The sequence below is a fragment of the Panthera tigris genome, chromosome D4 (assembly GCF_018350195.1).
Source record: "Panthera tigris isolate Pti1 chromosome D4, P.tigris_Pti1_mat1.1, whole genome shotgun sequence".
Classification (NCBI taxonomy): domain Eukaryota; kingdom Metazoa; phylum Chordata; class Mammalia; order Carnivora; family Felidae; genus Panthera; species Panthera tigris.
Genome location: NC_056672.1, coordinates 80551687 through 80570927, shown reverse-complemented (window position 1 = coordinate 80570927; position 19241 = coordinate 80551687). Strand labels below are relative to the sequence as shown.

Genomic DNA, 19241 nt, shown 5'->3' with positions numbered 1-19241 from the left:
TGAGGACATACAGCATGCATCTGGCTTCTCTCTCTCACTTAGCATAATGTTTTCAAGGTTCATGGATCTGAACTTCCTTTAAAATTTTTCTGTTTGCTACAAATCTCTGTGAATCTCATGTCTTCCTCTGTTTTGCTTTACCCCCTCATTTTGGCAAAGCACGCTCTCAGTAATTCCTGGAGAGTCATGTCATTATACACTGAGAAATTTCTTGTGTTATTTATTTCTCCACTCTTTTTTTTTTTTTAATTGCCAAATGGCATTCCATTGAATGGAAGATACCACATTTTATTTATCCATTTATTGGTCGGGGGATGCTTGGGTTGTTTCCATCGGGGACTATTCTGCATAGGACTATTCTGCTGCTGTGCACAGTCGTGTACATGTTTTCATGTGGACATGTGCTTTCAATTCTCTCGGGAATGTACCTGGAAGTGGAATTGCTGGGTCACATGGTACCTCTGTGTTTGTCACCATTTGAGGACCTGCCGTACTGTTTTCCAAAGCAGACACACCGGTTTATATTGGACCACGTATATATGAGGCCACATATATATGAGACCATGTATACATGAGGCTCCTAGCTTCTCCACATCCTCACTAACATTTACTTGTCTTTTTTATTATAGCCATCCTAGTGGGTCTTAAATAGTATCTAATTGTGACTTTGGTTTGCATTTCCCTGATGGCAAATACCGTTGAGCATCTTTTCTGCCTGTTTTTGTGAATAAAGTTTTATTGGAGCACAGTCATGCTAGCCTTCTCATTTACATATTGTCTAGGGCAGTCTTCTCCTTAGAAGGGCAGAGTAGCGATGGAGGCCTGCAAAGCCTAGACTATTTACCATATGGCCCTTTGCAGTTCAAGTTTGCTGACCCTTGCTCTAGACTATAGAACATTATCACCTTTACATGAAGGTTTGTCCCAATATTGGAAGTGCTGAGCAAATTTTAGTTTCCTTCCTGCCTCCCTCTGTCCCCTCCCTCCTTCCCTTTTTCTTTAAAAATTTTTTTTTAATGTTTTTATTTATTTTTGAGACAGAGGGAGAGACAGAACATGAGCAGGGGAGGAGCAGAGAGAGAGGGAGACACAGAATCCGAAGCAGGCTCCAGGCTCTGAGCTGTCAGCACAGAGCCTGACGCGGGGCTCAAACTCACGGACTGTGAGATCATGACCTGAGCTGAAGTCGGACGCCCAACCGACTGAGCCATCCAGGTGCCCCTCCTTCCCTTTTTCTTGGGGCAGACAAGATCAGGCCTCCTTCTGTGCTTAATTTTCTCCCTGGAGCCATTTTCTCCCCCTCCCCTTGTCCACCAGGAGCGGCTACCCTCCTGGCACCTGCCTTACCTCAGGCTTTTCTAGGAGGTTTCCCAGGACAGGGAAGGGAGGGTGCTGCTATTCTAGAGGTCTCCTAGTGGCCACTCCCCCACCTGAAGTGAGGGGACGCTGGCCTTGGGATGGAAGGCAGAGGAAAGGGATGCTTGGAGAAAGAGGCCTAGAAGGGGAAGAGGCTGGAGACAGCTGGGATCAGCCCCGTGCATCCTTGGGAGGATAACTAGAGGGAGGCAGGAACCCCAGGGCTTCTGGAGATCCTCCCACAGAGGGTCAGGATCCTCAGTGCAGAGAGCCGGGTTGTGAGACCCCAGACTCCCTGCCCTCTCCCCAGCGTCTTCCTTGGATGACTGAAAACATAAAAAGGATGAGTCTTTGGGGATGGTTAAGGAGGAGGTGGCTAGGGGTCTCCAGGATCCCCAGAATCAAGCTGGTGAGAGGGAGCCCAGGCCCAGCGTTTGGGGCCCAGGGAAAGGGATCCTGCGGTGGTATGAACAGCAGGAAGATCCCCAGTCCCCTCACGCCTTGCTCTCTTCCCACGGACCACCCCCCACCCCCATCTTGTCACCTTGGCTGCTTAACTGCAACAGACACCTCACTGGTCTCTCTACTTCCGGTCCTGCCGACCACCCGTCTTCTAAGTGAGGTTAAGGGTCAGGCTCTGGGCCACAGTTGGCTCTGCCCCTTCCAGCTGTATGAGGTCAGGCACTAGCTCGCTCTTCTTGGGCTGATCGCTATGTAAATGGGGGATACCAACGCTATCTGCTTACTAGGTTGCTGTGAGCACGAAATAGACAAGCCATGTCAAGGGCTTAGAGCAGTGTCTAGCTCAGTCTATGCTAGTTACTTCTACTTCTCACTGCTCAGAGTGTTCATTCTGAAACACAAATCTGACTGTGTCCTTCCTCTGCTTAAAAGCCTCCCAGGGATCCCCATGATTATGGGAAGAAGCTTGTTTTAACACTGATCTGCCAACCTCCCCATGTGTTTACCACACCCATCAGCACCCCATCCCTCCCCTGCATTCTGAGGTCAGCACTCGGGGGCCTTTCCTCCAGCTATGCTCTCTGCCAGGCTCCCTCCTCTTGTCCTCCAGGACCCCCACCCCCACCCCACTCCTGCTCACAGCATTGGACATGAGGTGGTCGGGGGGCGGGGTGGGGGGGAAGACATGCTCATCTGATAGACATCACGTGAAGTTTTCGAGGCCCTGCCATGAAGCAGAGCCCCAGTCTCTGTGGACTTTGCCCACTGTGGACCCCACTGTCCCTTGTATTTGAAGACAATTCCCCATTCCGATCCTCTCTGCACCAAGTGCATGTATGGCTTGGATTCATTAAAAACTTGAAGTCAGTTAAAATTTGTTATTATTTTAAACAAATTGATCTATCTCGTTAGAGGTCAGGAAAGTGGCTCCCCTGGGGTTGGGGGAGGATGACTGAAGGAAACATAAGGGAGATTCCAGGGTGCTGGGGATGTTCTGATTCTTGATTTGGTTGTTGCTACATGCGTGTGGTCAGTTCATGAAATTCCATAGAACTTTCTGTATACATATTACTGTTTACATGCAGAGAAAAAGAACCAATAGATTATAAGGAACTGGCTCACGTGATTATGGAGGCTGACAAGTCCTAAGAGCTACAGTTGGCAAACTGGAGCCCCAAGAGAGCTGAAGGTATAAGTCCTAGTCCAAGAGCAGGAGAAGACTGATGTCCCTGCTCATACATGTGTGCACAGTGAACAATGGCTAGTATTGTTATTCAAGAAGAAACCACCTATTTGAGAAATAGTTAACCCCAAACTGCACATGAAGCCTTCTGCTCCTTCATTTTTTTTTAAAATTAAGGTTTACTTATTTTTGAGAGAGAGCAAGAGAGAGAGAGCGTGTGCACAAGCGGGGGAAGGGCAGAGAGAGAGACAGGGAGACACAGAATCCAAAGCAGGCTCCTGGCTCTGAGCTGTCAGCACAGAGCCCAATGCAGGGTTTGAACTCAGAACCGTGAGATCATGACCTGAGCTGATGTCAGACGCTCAATCAACTGAGCCACCCAGGTGCCCCTGCTCATTCATTGAGATTGATCACTCCCTGTTCCAGTGAACCCTGGTGCTCCTGGGTGCCCTATCACCGCATTTCTAAAAGGAGAGGAGATTTGGTATCTGAGGCTTAAGGACAAACAGCTCGCTGACCATACAAGGGGTCAGTGGGTATGGAGGGGGTGCACCAGGCAGAGACAGCAACACTTGCAAAAGCCAAGTGGTGCAAAAGTGTGTCTGCAAATAGAGTCAGGCAGGAACTCTTCAGTTTTACTCAGAAGCTCCTTGCTGTGGGCCTTTCCTGTACCTCATCCCGCTTCAGCCTCTGCAAAAACCAGGCCTCAGGTGCCCCCTGGCGGTGGTCTTTGATACTAACAGGACAGAAACTAACAGCTGGAGGACAAGCTGCCTACATCCCTCTCCCTTGAACTGTTCCTTCCCGTCTCCCCAGAAATGGACTTGCTGCAAAAGTGATAGAACAATCAAAGAATGTTTATTTTATTTAAAAATTATATGTTTTCCAGTTATCAGAACAATGCATGTTCATTGCAGAAAATTTGGAAAATATAGAAAAAAATAAAGAAGAAATGAAGTCCTCCTAATTCCGCCACCCAGGATAAACACTATTACTATATTGGCATATTTGCTTCGTGTTTTTCTCTGCATACAATTTTCACATGGCTGAGGATTAGCATGTATATATATTTATATACAAATACATAGACATACATATGGGTTCAGTTATGTGTAAACATTTGTTGAGTATTTTTTTTAGCTTTTATTAATTTTTTAAAAATTTTAATTCCAGTATCATGAACATACAGCATTATATTAGTTCCAGATGTATAATATAGTGATTCAATAATTCTCTACATGACTCAGTGCGCATCATCATTGTACTTTTTAATCCCTTTCACCTCTTTCCTCCACCCCCCACCCACTACCCCTCTGGTAACCATCTGCTTGTTCTCTATAGTTAAGGGTTTGGTTTTTGGTTTCTCTATTTTTTTTTCCTTCCTTTCCATATGTTGAGTATTTTTGTGCACAAAGTCCTGGTGTGGGAGTTAGCGTGGGTGTTGGGAGCCGGGTGCCAGTGTCAGACCATGCTGAGCTAGAACCCCTTACTAGCTGCGTGACGTGGGCAAGTGCCTTCTCTGCGTAACAATTTCTTTCTTGATCTGTAAAATGGGATTTCTGATGGGACCTATCCCAGGGCTGCTGTATGTAGATGGCAAGGCATATATAAAATACGCAGCACAGTGCCGGGGGCAGAGAGGGTTTTTCCTGGTAACATATCACCATGGAAAGCTTAGTCTGCCTTTCTGATTCACAGTGGAAACCTCTGGAAGTGGGATGGACTTCTGGGTCTAAGGATATGAAGACCCCAAGGGTGATATAGTTGATCCAAATGGAGAGGCAAATTTCAACCAAGATCTCGTGCCTCCCGCACCACAGCTGTCCTCATTTGTCTCCGTATTCTTCCAGGCCCTGTGTACGCAGAAGGGTTTTTCAGCATTCTAATTGCAATGCTTGCACCAGTTTGCTTAGTGTTACATCATCAACATTTTCCTAAGCGGCTAAAGCTGTCATTGACAGCACTTGCCATGGTTTGCTTAACGATTTCCTTATTATCGAATATCTGGGTTTACTTTTTCATTCATTCATTCACTCACTTATTCGTTCGTTCGTTCATTCATTCATTCATTCATTCAAGAAATAGTTCTGCCAGGCACTGAACTAGGCATTGGGAGATAGTGGTCAACAAGAACAGTGAGCACCTTACACTTCAGGCACTTGGACTCTGGCCAGCAAGACAGACCACGTCAAATAAACAAACAAGCAAGATCCCCACGGTAAGCGTGGTGAGTGCTGTGAAGGAAAAGGAGAGAACTATGGGGGGGTGGGAGGGGATCTATTTTTTAACACATTTTTATATTTTCTAGAAGTCATCCTAGTCTCTAATTCTAACCTGCTGTTTGCTCCTCAGCAGCTGTAACTGAAGCTTCTCTTTGAGGAGTCCCATTTGGGGTTGGACTTTCCGCTAACACAGTTTCTGGAGGAGTCAAAGTTTACCAAGGTGGTCAAAGGCCTGACAATGAGCTCAAATGGGCCTCATTGTCTGTTCTCCCTTCCTCTAAGGCTTGTGTTTCAACCAGTGTGGTCTGCTCCCTGCCCCCCCAAGAGACATGATTATCCCCTTCCTAAGTCTACTTGTACAGTGCCTTTTCCTCACTGTCCCCTCAGTACGGGACCTCCACTAGCCCTGGGAGCCTTTGAACCAATTGGAGAAGGTGTTCCCTTCTAGTGGACAAAGCCTCAATGGCTGGAGCTTGGTGGGCAGAGTACAAGTTGGATTCCTCCAACTTTGAGGCCTCCTGGGCCACCTGCATGACTGCACATGGCAGTCCTGCCCGCAGCCTCTGGAATGACCACCCTACCTACTTTCTTTTTTTTTTTTTTAATTTGTTAAAAACAGTTTATTTATTTTGAAAGAGAGAGAGAGTACATGCTCACGTGAGCGGGGGAGGAGCAGAGAGAGAGGGAGAGAGACAGAATCCAAGCAGGCTCCACGCAGTGCAGAACCTGACATGAGGCTCAAACTCATGAACCATGAGATCATAACGTGAGCCAAAATCGAGTTGGATGCCTAAGTGACTAAGTGTGGGGCTCGAGCCCACAACAGTGAGATCACAACCTGAGCTGAAATCAAGAGTTGGATGCTTAACTGACTGAGCCACCCAGGCTCCCCACCCCACCTACTTTCTATCTATCTCATTCTTACACCATCTTGAAGACTCAAAGTTTATATTCCATCTCTTATAGGAAGTCTTATCTAGCCTCCTAATTCACAGTAACTTCTCCATTCCTTGAACTCCTAAACAATTTTTTCACTCCTTGCCTTATTTGGCACTCAATTGTATACTGCCTTGTGATTCTTCTTGTTTTTCTCTCCTGTATTGTTCTTTCATCTGAAGAGATCTGATTTAGATAGAGAAATCAGAGGTATCTCTGTAGATGTATCATTTACACTAAATCTTGAAGGAGAGATAGGCAGAGTTCTAGAGAGTGTTCTAGGCAGAAGGGAGGGCATGTCCAAAGTCCCTTAGGCAGAAGATCTTTGAGATTCAAAGCCAAATGCACATGAATATCTCTGCACGGAATGGCCTTTCCAGATTTGGCAAATGAAGTGGAAAACAACTATTAAATTATGCATTCCAGGGCGCCTGGGTGGCTCACTCAGCTAAGCATCTGACTCTTGATTTCGGCTCAGGTTATGATCTCATGGAGCCTGCCTGGGATTCTCTCTCCCTCTCTCTCTCTTCCACACCCCCCCCCCATCTCAAAAGTAAATAAAATAAAAAAATATTCATTCACACTACTTTCTGAGGACCTCTTTGTTCTAGCCCCTGCAAATGGCATACAGAGATGAATCAGACCAGACATGTTCCTTCCCAGACTAACGGAGGAGACTAAGATTTCTCTAAAGTATGACAGACAGACCAGGGTAGAGGGTTATCATGCATGTCAGTAGAAGAGTGGAGAGAGTAACTATTTCTTGCTTGTGGGCACTGAAGAAAGCTTATCCAAGATGGAGACATCTGAGTGGGGTCTGATGAAGGGTGACCCATGAGGAGGCTGGTGCAATGGTCCAGGCTAAAGGCCTGAATTGGGACAATGACAATAAGGATAGATAAAAGAGGAAAGATGAGAGAGACATTTCAGTGTAAAACGTATAAGACTTGGAGATGGAATGGTTTTAGGAGGCCGGGGAGAGGAATAAGTTAAGTCTCTCCAACTTTCATGCATGAATGACTGAATAAAGGCGGTACCCCTGGATGAGACCAGGGATGCCAGGAGGAGAGACAGGATTTGGTAGAGGGAGTAGGTTGGTGGAGAGAGATTGGGGAGTGGTGAGGCATTCTCCTTGGCACCACGGACAGCTCCAAGGATCTCCAGAAGACTTGACATAGACCAGATCAATGGTGCTTGCCCCTGGCTGCCTTAGAATCAGCAGAGGAGCTAACTTAACATACATACTCCCAGTCCCACCCAAATGTTCTGCATCAAAGTCTCTGGGGTTGGGGTTCAGGGGCCTGCATTCTAAATAAGCACCCCAGATAACTCAGGCACAAGCAGTCACATAACTACAACACTGAAATAAAGCTATGATGGCCTCCAGAGAAAGAGATGAGAGCGCCCTCTGCTGCTAAAATGACGTTTTGATCTCTTGAATTTATTGCTGGTGTATTTCAAGGCAGTTTATTTATGTGGGGAATCTCTGGGCCAAACCAACCAACCAACCAACCAACCAACCAACCAACCAACCAAGAGACTGGGCAGATGAATAAGGAAGAGCGGCCACCTGTGAGTAGTTATGATACGGTCTTTAGTCTGGGATTGTGGGATGCTGTTACACCTTCCCAACTGCATTCCCTAAAAAACAAAACAAACAAACAAAAAACAATAAATGTGACTCCCTAAGGTGAGAAGGGAGAATCCTCTCCTTGCATTGGCTTTAAAGATATGTTGCAACCCAAAAGAAATGAAAGCAGGGACTTGAAAAGGGATTTGTGCACCCGCGCTCGTAGCAGCATTATTCTCAATAGCCGACAGGTGGAAGCCATCCAAATGTCCATTTACAGATGAATGGGTAAAGACAATGTGGAAGATACAGGCAGCAAAAACATTATTCCGTCCTAAAAAGAAATGACATTCTGAGATATGCGACAACACGGGTGAACCGTGAAGGCATTACGCTGAGTGAAATAAGCAAGACACACAGGGACAAATATTGTATGATTCCACTCATACGTAATGAGGTCCCTAGAGCAGTCAAATCCATAGAGAAAAAAGCAGAATGCTGGTTGCCAGGAGCTGGGGGGAGGGAGAACGGGGACTTACGGTTTAAATGAGTACAGAGTTTCAGTCTGAGATGAAAAAGTTCCAGCAATGGTTGTTGGTGATAGTTCTCACGCAACAATGTGAACGCACTCAATGCCATTGAACTGCACACCTAAAAAGGTAAAAACGGTAAATTTTATGTTACGTTTATTTTACCACAATAAAAAGAAAAGTGACATAATAAGAAAAGCAGTGTTATTGCCCTCCAGTTGACTGGGAATGAGTAGGACTTCTCCATCCCATAGGGCGCTCTCCGAGAACAGGGAAAGGTGCCTCCCTTCTCAGTCTGGGGCTCTCCCAGGGCCACCCAGGTGTTTCGTTAAGCGGACAGCTAATCCCCCAGGGCCTGGACTCGTCCCGTCCATCATCAGATAGAGATGATTCCCGATGGTGCAGTTCCCTCCAGCAGGTGAGGTTCTGCCTGCCCCTTCCGACTGGGAGTTATCCCAGCGACTGTGTACAGGGTCGGGGGAGGGGCAAGTGGAACCTTAGTTTGAGATTCTCGTCTGTCTTCCGCAGCTCCCAGGCTCAGGAGTCCCACAAGTGCCCAACCCCTTAGCACACCCCTTCTCACCTTCTGCTTCTCCAAGTTGTGCTCCGTCGGAAAGCCAGCGCCCTCCCTCCGGCCGGGCTCCGGCGGCTTTCCGCCCTCTTCCAAGATGGCCGCCGCGGTTTCTGTGACAGGCCCGATCACGTGGGCGCCGCCGCCTATGAGGTCGCGGGAGCTCGAGCGGCGATTGTCCCTTCCCGGGCCCCGTCCCGAGGCGGCGACTGCCCTTGTCAACCCAAGCCTGAGCGATCATGGCAACGGGCTCGGGCGGGGAGCGCGTGGCAGCGGCGGCAGCGGCGGCAGTTTGGTCGCGGGCCGGGGCGGCGGAGCGGCGGCGGCGGCGGTGGCACTGGCGCTGGCACCGGCCCTGAGAGCCATGCAGCGGGGCAGCTCCGAGAGGGAGCTGGCGGCCCGGTGGGAGGCGGAGGCGGTGGCCGTGACCAAAGCGCTGGCGGCGGCGGAGCAGGTCCGCGTGGACTCGGGCGCGGCCGGGGAGCCGGAACGCAAGACGCCAGAGGAGCAGCCCAAGGACCCGGCCCCGGCGCAGCCCCGCGCGGCCGAGGAGGGGGACGCCCGCGTCGTCCCGCGGCCGCCGCCCACGCTGCCCCTGGCCAAGCCGCAGGCGGCGCGGGCGCGGGGCCTCTGCCCGCACGGGAAGCCCCGGAGCAAGGGCCGGGGCGGCCGACGGAGCTCAGGCCGCGCGGCGGACGAGTACCACTCCCAGCGGCCCGTCACTGTGGACAGCTCCAAGGCCAGGACCTCCCTGGACGCCTTGAAGATCAGCATCCGCCAGCTCAAGTGGAAGGAGGTGAGGCCTGGCCCGGCCGCGTGGGCACGGCGGGAGGGTGGACATTTCGACCTCGGAGGACCCGGCGCGGCCCAGGCCAGGGCTGAGGGCTGAGCTCCTGCCGAGCGCCAGGCTCCAAGTGCTCATCCTTCAAAGCCTAGCCCCAAAGTCGCTTCCTCCAGAAGGCTTTCAGCCCGCTCCAGGTCAAGTTAGCCACAGCTTCTTCCCCTGGCTCCCCTACAGCTCTGGTTTCTACCTATCAGCACTCCCCTGCATTGTAGATCTTAGCCTATTTGTGTGTCTGCCTCCTCCACCGGCTTTGAGTCCTCGGGGCCCGGGACTCTTTCTTTCACTTCTTCATTTAAGTTCTGTCTGCTCAGCACTTAACTGTATAGCGGTGAACAGTTTGTACTTTGGAGGCAGACAGACTTAGGTTCTCACCACACCCTGCCACTTAGCTGTGTGACTTTGAGCAAGTCGCTTCACCTCTTAAGCCTATTTCCTTCTCTGTAAAGCGAAGCTAATAAGTGTCTCATAGTTTTGTTAGTATTAGAAGACTCATTGCTTATTGTAGCATAGCATAAGTGTGCAATAAATGGTAACTAATCTTAGCATCGTCTCCTCTCTCTTCCTCCATCACTGTCACCATCACCACCATTATCATCAGTGCAGGAACCGTATTTTATATTCTAGGGCTTGGCATGTGGCTATAGCATGTGTCAATGAGCGGTGGCTGAAAAGGTGGATGAAGGAATGGGTTATTCCTCCCTGAGCCCATTTTAGACCTAGTGGGGGCTGGAATGAAGCACCAAAGACACCCAGGAGTGTCTGTCGCAGTTGGCTGAGTGGATAAAGCCATTTGACTTTATTTTCAGCTTCTAAGGCTTTTTAAACAGGGTTTCGGGAAAATTGGGATTGTGATTAGGGCAGTCAAGTCTAGAGACTTAGATCCAGATGGTCTGCTGGTGTAACAGGAATCTGCAGCAGGTGACGTGAAAGACTCAGGTGCTTAGCTCTGTGCTTTGGCTATGGCAGACATTCAGGAATGGTTTTATGAAGCTGGAACATATGGAGAGATGGCCGCAGAAAGGATTGATGAGGTCAGAGGGTTGATGTCCCAACAGGAAGGAGACGTGTGGTTTGGAGGGAAGACAAGAATCAGGCAGGGCAGACGTCCAGGTAGGGAGGGGTTAGCCATTGGGGAAGTCTGACTCCAGGTGTCAGGGTCCCCAGGCTTGGGGCTTGGGATTCAGAGGAGGACTTCCATGCCTAGGAAACCTGGAGGGAGGCTCCCAGCTCTGGACAGGGTCCCAGGTCTGGGCCAGAACAAGATAAAATCGGAGAACTTGTCAGTGCCATGGTCCTAATAAAGAGAGAATCCAGGGACTGAAACCAGGCCACAGAATCAGGCAAGGCTGAGAATCAGGCAAGGAGAGCTGTGCTCGGCTTAGCGCTGTGGGAGGGAGAGACATGAAGCTGGCTAGATCTTGTGAGATGGAACCAGATGGACTCAGAAACCAGCAGGCACGCATGCCAGGTTCAGGTACTCGGTCCACGGGTGTTTGCTGTGGGTGCTGACTCTGGAAATCAAAGATGCTTAAGATGTAACCCTTGCCCTCAAGGACCTTACAGTTCAGTAGGGAAAAAACACAAAGAAATCATTGCAGTGATTAGAAGGTCTTTGCTGCTGCTTCCTGAAATGCTCTTTTCCCAGGTATTTGCATGTCTTATTGTCACTTTCCATCTCGGAGCAAATGCTTCCTCCTCAGAGAAGCCTTCCCCCACGATCCGTCCCTCCACCAACCGTTGCTCTTCTTTCTTTTATCGAATAGCACAAAACTCTACCTGACACTCTGTTACCTATTCCCTCATTAGAGTGTAAGCCCCATGAGGGCAGGGGCTTTGTTTTATTTATTGCCATATCCTCAGGTGCTTGGCACACAGAAGGTGTTCAATAAATACTTGTTGAATGGATGGATACGCTGTGTGATGAGTGTCTCCCTGTCCCTATGTAAAGGTGTAAGTGCTGTGGGAGAAGAAGAGGGCCATCTCACGAAGGGTTTCCTGGAGGAGAGAGATGTGAGCTGAGTTCTGAGTGCTGAAAGGGAGTAGGAGTTATTTAGGGCCATTGAGTTCGAATCTCTGGTAGAGGGCATAGTATGGGCACAGCAGAGGCACATTTGGGGCTTTGCATGTAGTTCAGTATGGCTGGAGGTGAGTGGGCGGCAGGATGCTGGTGAGTTGAGGCTGGAGAAAGGAGCGGGGGTCAGACCACAGGCCACGCTGTGGGATGTGGACTTGTCTTTTGGAAGGCTGCGTGAGCCACTACAAGATTTTAGGGTTCTTCCATTTATCGACTATGCTCGTTTGACCAGTGAGTTAAACCCTTTAAGCCCCTTAGTTTGCCTGTCTTTCAATGGGGGTGGGTTGGGCTAGTTCAGTGGTTCCCAGGCTCTCTGGTGACATCATGTAATGTTAGTCTACGTGAGACCCTGGTGCTGGTAAACCCAGTGGAGTGGGCAGTTGCCAGGCATTACCTGTAACTCCCCCCACCGCCCCAGCCTCGCCTTCTTCCTCTCGCCCAGAAAGTATATTGGCATATAAGTGGAGGTACCCCTTCTGGTATATTTTAAAACAAACTCAGTCACAACAGGACTTTCCTATTAGATGTGTGATTATTAATGTCACTCTTCCCTATGAGTTTGTGAGGTGCTGAGGACAGGAGTGGTGTTTGACTTGTGGTACATCATAGGTATTCCATAAATATTTACCGGATGAATGAATGAAATACTTGCCACAGAGCTCACATTTCATCTTGACACTCTAGAATGTGGAGTTTGAAAAGTACTGGAGTAGGTAAACTTTAAGTCCCTCCCAGCCTTAATTATGATTTTAGTATTGTTAGTACCTACCATAAAGTTGACTGCATGAAAAGCAGTCACTAACAAAGCGTAGACAGACACAACCTCTCCAGGCCTCAGTTTCCCCATATGTTTCAGGAGTGATGTTGGACAAGATCATCTGTAACGCTCATGAGGTGTCTGAGGACCAGGGCTGGGACACAAGGCTTGGTGTCCTTTGTATTTCGTGCAGTGCTGTTGCTGCAGGATTTGAGAGTACCCGACTGGCTGGGGTGGACGGGGAGCCCAGGTAAGAAATGAGGTCATGAACACCAGCCAGGGTGAAAGCTCAGTGTTTCCTTTGAGAGTGCACAGTGAGGGGCGGCACCGGACAGTCCATTTAGCAGGGCAGCACTGAGCCAGCATGTGAATTCAACGTTTGCTTGGCTACAGGACACAGTCTCCCTTCCCCCTTCATTTTTTTTTTTTTTTTATCATACACACATTTAACAACCAGGATAGCGAACGTCAACAGCTATAATGAAGCCTTACATAACTCTTAACCCTGTGCCAAGCACTCTTCCAAGTGCTTTATGTGTCTACAGTGATTTGATTTTCCCAACAACCCAATTAAGTGCCTCATTGTCTCCATCTTACAGAAGAGGAAATTGAAGTATACAGAGGTTAACGTATCCAAGGTCATATGGCTAGTAAGTGGCATTTGCTAGTGGCTAGTAAGCTAGCATTTGAAACAGAGATTCCGTTTGAAACCAGCCTTCATTCTGGGCTCTTCTCACTGTTTCCTACTGGATCTCTATCTGCAGTCCCTGGGTTGGAGTTACACATACGGATGTGAGTGGGATTCCCTCCTTGCCCTCCAGCAGCTTCTGGCTTGAGAGAAAGACATGCACACAATGGCGGGTCCAGTCTGGGAGTTGAATGGGTAACAGCCATTCCATACAGAATAGGCACAAGGCAGGGAGGATGGATCAGATTTTGTGTGCAGGGTGGGATTTTGTGTGCACGATGCTTAGGGAGCACGTGGGAAAAGTGGGAGAGATGAAGAAGCCAGATCATGGAGGTCGTCGGAGGCCAGGCCAGGAAGCTTGAGCTCCTGCCTGAATGTGATCACAGAATCTTGCCATATATAAACTCAACTCCTCTTGCCCACTCTCTCAGCCCCAGGTGAACCACGCCAACCCTCTGGTGATTCTGTTTTCAGTTGTATCTACTCTGGTCGGGTCTAATCCAACCATGTCCACAATGTTGAATTTGCCTCTCAAAGGAAAATTCACAAATGTTGGTCCTGTTAACTTATAGATAAGGCGAAAGTTTATCTTAGAATAGCAAAATCAGGTTTATGGAGTCGCTATTGAAGTTGCCCACATGAAAGAGAAGGATTTTTCCTGGCTCACAGTAGTGCTCAATAAATATTTATGGAATTGTATGGTCCTCTTTCAATTGTGTGAGGCTCTCTCCCCATCCTCTTGTGTATTCTTTTGTAGTTTTGACACCATCATTAAAGAAACCCTAGGGAAAAGACACCAAAGAGAATAGCTGCGCTCCCTGGAGCTGCAGGTTGTGTATACGTGCACAGTGGTGCCATGGACACCAGCTAGCTGACGTGCGCGAGGGCGCTCAGAGGTTTGATGGAAAGACCTTTGTTGATAACACCTTGCATAAGCCCCTGTCCCAAGATCTATTACAGTGTGAGTTCTTTGTTTCAGAGACTCCAAATCATGTGTTATTTTCTGAAACTTATCCAGCCTTTCTGCAGCATGTGTATACTTATTATGTTGTCCTGTTTATAAGGTATAATATCAGTTACTGTTTATTAAATATCTGTTATATGCTAGGCATCATACTATGCGCTTTATGTTCATTAAAAATGAGACATTTACTATGGATTATTTTATTTAATCTTCGCAGCAACCCTCCGAAGTAGATCCTATTATCATTCCCAAATTACAGATGAGGAAACTGAGGCTCGGGGAGAGTTTCATATAGGGCTAGCCCAAGGCCACACGGGTAACAAGTGGCAAAGCCATCCAGGGCCTGTGCTCATAGCCAGTGTACAATCCTATACTGTCTTCTTTGCTAATCGTTTGCTAAAATACCCCACTAGTAGTTATTCTATTATTGGTAGTCCCAGATACTGAGTGAAGAAATTGAGGCGGGCACAGTAAGTAAGAGGGAGAGCCAGAGTTCATATAGTAGTCTGTCTTGTTCCAAAGCACACTTGCCGATGTGTTTTATAATTCTCCACTTCTTAACGCTCCCATTTGTCTGACTCATAACTCTCAAATGACAGCGGAGTTGCTCAGAACCAGGAGAGTGCTATTGCAAATAGGACTTAAAATAAAACACACTGAAATATATCCTACCTGGCAGGGGGAACATTTGGTGCCTGTACCTTCCAAATCCTGTCTTGCTGCTGCCCACAGAGAAGAAGCTATTTGGGTGCCATTTGACTAGCTGAGTTGCTTTGCTCCTCTATGGATGTGATCCCGCTGTATGAATTGCTGTATCTCATTCCTTCTGGAAGGTGCAGTGTAAAATGAAAAATTATATAGTTTAATCTTACCTCCCTTTCCTGTTTCAATGATAGTCCTTGCAATTTATGTTCCATTTTTTAAAAACAGCATGGTATTTAAGAACGGTTTATATCCTTTTCCATCAAATGCTCTCCTTTCAACAGACATGTCATTATAATGCCTAGTCCACCAGAATTTTCCCTTCGCCAGTTGAACTTGTCCTTCCATAAAAATCACAATTCACTACCACTGTTGTTTGAACAACATGGTATACGTAATAGCTTCATGAAGCCACACTAACACCTTCAATAGTCCTTTAAAAGACAACAAATTCCAGGGGCTCACATTCAAGTTCTATAGCTAGTACAAATTAAAATTTAGGTTTTTGTGGTCAGTAATTGTCAGAACTGTTTCCCGGGTTATGTAAGCATACTCTCTATTGTAAATAGCCTCAGTTTTGGTAGCATTCTGGATTCTGGTTTTGAGCCAGCGGAAGTTGAATGCAAAAATCCAATAATTCTCTTTTTCTTTTAAATCTATTCTTTGACAAGGACATATTGTAATAGTAACTGCCTGCTCTTTAAGTGCCTTTTTCTCTAGAAGGGAAGTGTTGTGTCCTGGAGCTAGGTAGCATGGACCTTGGATTCAGACAGTTAAGTGAAAATCCTCGCTACTAATGACTTGTGTGACCAACCATGTACTAAATATAGAATCTGAGCCTCAATCTCTTGAACTGTAACGACGGGCAAGTGATACTTACCGTGCAGAATTTTTGTGACATTAAATAAGGGAATGTATGTAAATTGCCTTAACCCAATGTTTGACACACTTGTCAATATTGAGTAAATGTTATTTTATATGTTTCATCCTTTGAGCAATTGCAGATGTGGGTTATTTGATCTACTTAAAAAAATTTTTTTTAAATGTTTATTCATTTTTGAGAGATGGAGAGAGACAGAGTCTGAGTGGGGGAGGGGCAGAAAGAGAGGGGGACAAAGAATCTGAAGCAGGCTCCAGGCTCTGAGCTGTCAGCACAGAACCTGATGTGGGGCTTGAACTCAGGGACAGCGAGATCATGACCTGAGCCGAAGTTGGATGCTTAACCAACTGAGCCACCCAGGTGCCCCTGATCTATTAAAAAAAAAAGAAAAAAAAAACTATTACAGAATTTAATCTGCATATATAAGGTTACAGCTTAACCAGAACATATATGACCAGCTTATTTGAATCATGTTATAAATATTTTGAGACCTGCCCTGTGACAGACTATATTTGGGGTCTTGGGATACAGCAAATAGTGAAAACATACAAAGCTCTTGGGGGATAAGGGACAGTTACATTTTTTAATATATATATTTTGTTTTTTAACTTATTCATTTTGAGAGAGAGAGAGAGGAATCCCAAGCAGGCTCCATGTGGTCAGTGCAGAGCCCGATCTTACAAACCATGAGATCATCACCTGAGCCGAATCAAGAGTTGGACACTTAACCGACTGAGCCACGCAGGTGCCCCAACAGTTACATTTTAAATGAACATCAAGGTGATGTAGTTTAGGTTTAAAATTTTTAAAATAACATGGACTTAAAGTTCTGTTAAAAAAAATTTTTTTATGTTTATTCATTTCTGAAACAGAGAAAGAGCACAAGCAGGGGTGGGGCGGAGAGAGAGGGGGACACAGAATCCGAAGCAGGCTTCAGGCTCCTAGCTGTCAGCACAGAGCCCGACGCGGGGCTCAAACTCACGAACGGTGAGCCCATGACCTGAGCCGAAGCCGGACGCTCAACCGACTGAGCCACCCAGGCGCCCCTTAAAGTTCTGTTTAAATCAGTTATACTTTTAGGGTTTTGTGAATTTAATTGAAAAATTTAAAGCCTCCATTCTGAACCTGGCACCTACCTCATACTTTGGTGTATTAATTATTATACATCACCACAGGAAGCTTATTTTAGCTATTTGAGTTCACACGGAGAACTGAGATCGTGTATGTAAATATACCCATTAGCTGTGTGGAAGTGATGTGGATTTTCTGGGCTGATCTCTTTACCCTTTACTATCATTCCTATTCTTTACTGTCATTCCTATAGTCCTCCCCATGGACTCTGGAAAGACTATAGCCAGACAGGGGTTTGAACCTTGGCTCTGTGACCCTGGACAACTTGCTTTACCTCTCTGAGCCCAAGATTCCTCATCTCTAAGAATGAGCATAAAATACTTGGTAGGGTTGTTATGAGGATTAAATCAGAAAATCTTTAACGTGCCAGTGTTTACACTAGGAATACTGTTTGCCTTTCTCTCCAATGAATTTCCATGACATCTTAATTACATTTTATAACAGAAACTTGGTGGTGTGAATAGGCAAATAACCTTGTTGTCCTTTAATTAGTTTTGAGCTCCTCCCTTCCTTGTGGCTGCTCCACTACAGCCAAGTTATGTCCCTGAGATCCCTCCGCACAGATTCTTTTTTGGCTGGAGAGAACAATAACCATGTTTCTGTATTCCAGATGGGCTAACATCTCTCCTTTCACGTCACGTCAAGTCGTGCCTTGCTGTAACAGCTGCCTTGGCTGCCATTTGTGTGCATGTTTGTTTCCCTGGATGCGTTTGAACCATTATCTAGTAATTTTTATAAATGCCTTTGTAAGTCCTAGCAGGCAGTTCTGACGACCCTTTCTCTATCCCCATCTGCTTCTGTGTCATCATAAAACCTCATCCTTAATGGAGCTGGTAGAATAGGGCAGCATTTCTCCCGTGCCTGTCATCCCTATTCAGTAGAATGTTACTTTTCTGAGAAGTCCTTCTGTCGATCTGCCTAGAACTCTTATGAAGGACAGTTTTCCTGTTTCGTTCCTTATGCTCATAGGGAGGTTTTATTTCTCTTTGTGTGGAACTGTGGTTTATTGGAATCTGAAAAAGCAACAATAGTAAATGTTCTGGACATCTAAGATTATTTACAAATATATTTGCTCAATTTTCTAGAGCAATATGTACTTATAGAAATGTATACAGTTCCCAAGTGTATAAAATAAAACCTCCAACCCCCCACTCCGCACCCCATCCCCCTTCTAACTCTTTAAGAGGCAACGCCATGGTTATAGTTTGGTTTGCATCTTTCCAGATTTTTTTCTTATTCCCTCGTGTGTCAGGACAAGTAAATTGTACTGTAGTAACAAGCAACCACAAAATATCAGTGGCTTAATAACAACAAAAGTTCATTTCTTGCTCATACTCAGGGATTCAACGCGGGTTGGGAGGGAGGGAGGGAGAGTTGGTGGGAAGGAAGGGACAGGGCTGTCATCATTTTGGTTATTCAGAGACCCATGCTTCTAGCTCAATACCTCCCTCATTGAGTCCCTGAGGGGAAGGGAATGTGCAAATTGTACACTGCCTTTTAAGACTTCTACCCAGAAGTGACTGCACTTACATTTCATTCACAAAGCATTACATGGCATGGCTAACTTCACAGGGCTTGGGATGTGCGGTCCTACCATGAGGGTATGAAGAGGATAATCATATATATATACATATATATATATATATATACACACACACATACATATATATATATATATATATATATATATATATATACATACATATATATTGGCAATTTCTGTTTTATTTTAAATGCTATAGTTACACAATATGTATAGTATTTGACAACTGCTTTTTTTTTTTTTTTTTTTTTTTTTAGCATGGCTATCTTTCTCTGTTAGCAAGCATAGGTTCATTTCATGTTAATAATAATCTAATGGTCGACTGGATGTACCACCATAAAATTTATTGTTGGATATTGTTTCCACATTTTTTCTTGCAATTACAAAGAAAGGCACAATACACATCACTGTTCAGACGTTAAGTGTTCATTTGTACAAATACTTCTGTAGGATAAATTCCTAGGACTTGGTGGGTCAAAGGGTAGATGCACATTGTATTTGGATGGTTACCATCAAATTGCCACCAGCAGTGTTTGAGGGTATCCCTCTTCTCATCTCCTCTCCAATACTGCCTTCTATTTATCTTCTAAGTCTTTGCCGAATTGACAGGTAAAACATATGTTCTTTTGACTTACATTTCTATGCTTGTCAATGAGGCTGGACTTTTTGTATGTTTCCTAGTCATTTGTCCTACCTCGTCTGTGAAATGCCTAAATGTATTCTTAAGTGTTCATTTATCTTTGGGGTTGTTTATGTTTATATTTTGCTTATGTTTATGTTTTTCCTATTTGTTTATGAATATCATGGATCGTCACTTTTTGTCTCCTA

The 19241-nt window shown here is 46.2% G+C and overlaps 1 protein-coding gene and 1 long non-coding RNA gene across 5 annotated transcripts in view; one reads left to right on the top strand and one right to left on the bottom strand.

The window, feature by feature from the left end:
* Positions 1–7607: 7607 nt before the first annotated feature.
* On the bottom strand, positions 7608–9054 carry LOC107180772. The gene is made up of 3 exons (XR_001511521.2): positions 8843–9054; positions 8269–8380; positions 7608–7800 (listed from the first exon to the last, which is right to left on the bottom strand). It is a non-coding gene; the product is annotated as an uncharacterized LOC107180772 (long non-coding RNA).
* A 41-nt stretch (positions 9055–9095) lies between these two features.
* The window catches only part of TTLL11 (tubulin tyrosine ligase like 11), a 237066-nt gene continuing 226920 nt past the window's right edge, over positions 9096–19241 (top strand). For 3 of the 4 annotated variants that reach the window (XM_042963433.1, XM_007094509.2, XM_042963434.1), the window contains exon 1: positions 9096–9626. In XM_042963433.1, the coding sequence (XP_042819367.1) occupies positions 9195–9626 (432 nt within the window). In that variant the 5' untranslated portion in view covers positions 9096–9194. The remainder of the gene's footprint in view (positions 9627–19241) is intronic. The other variant, XM_042963438.1, reaches the window with a different exon arrangement.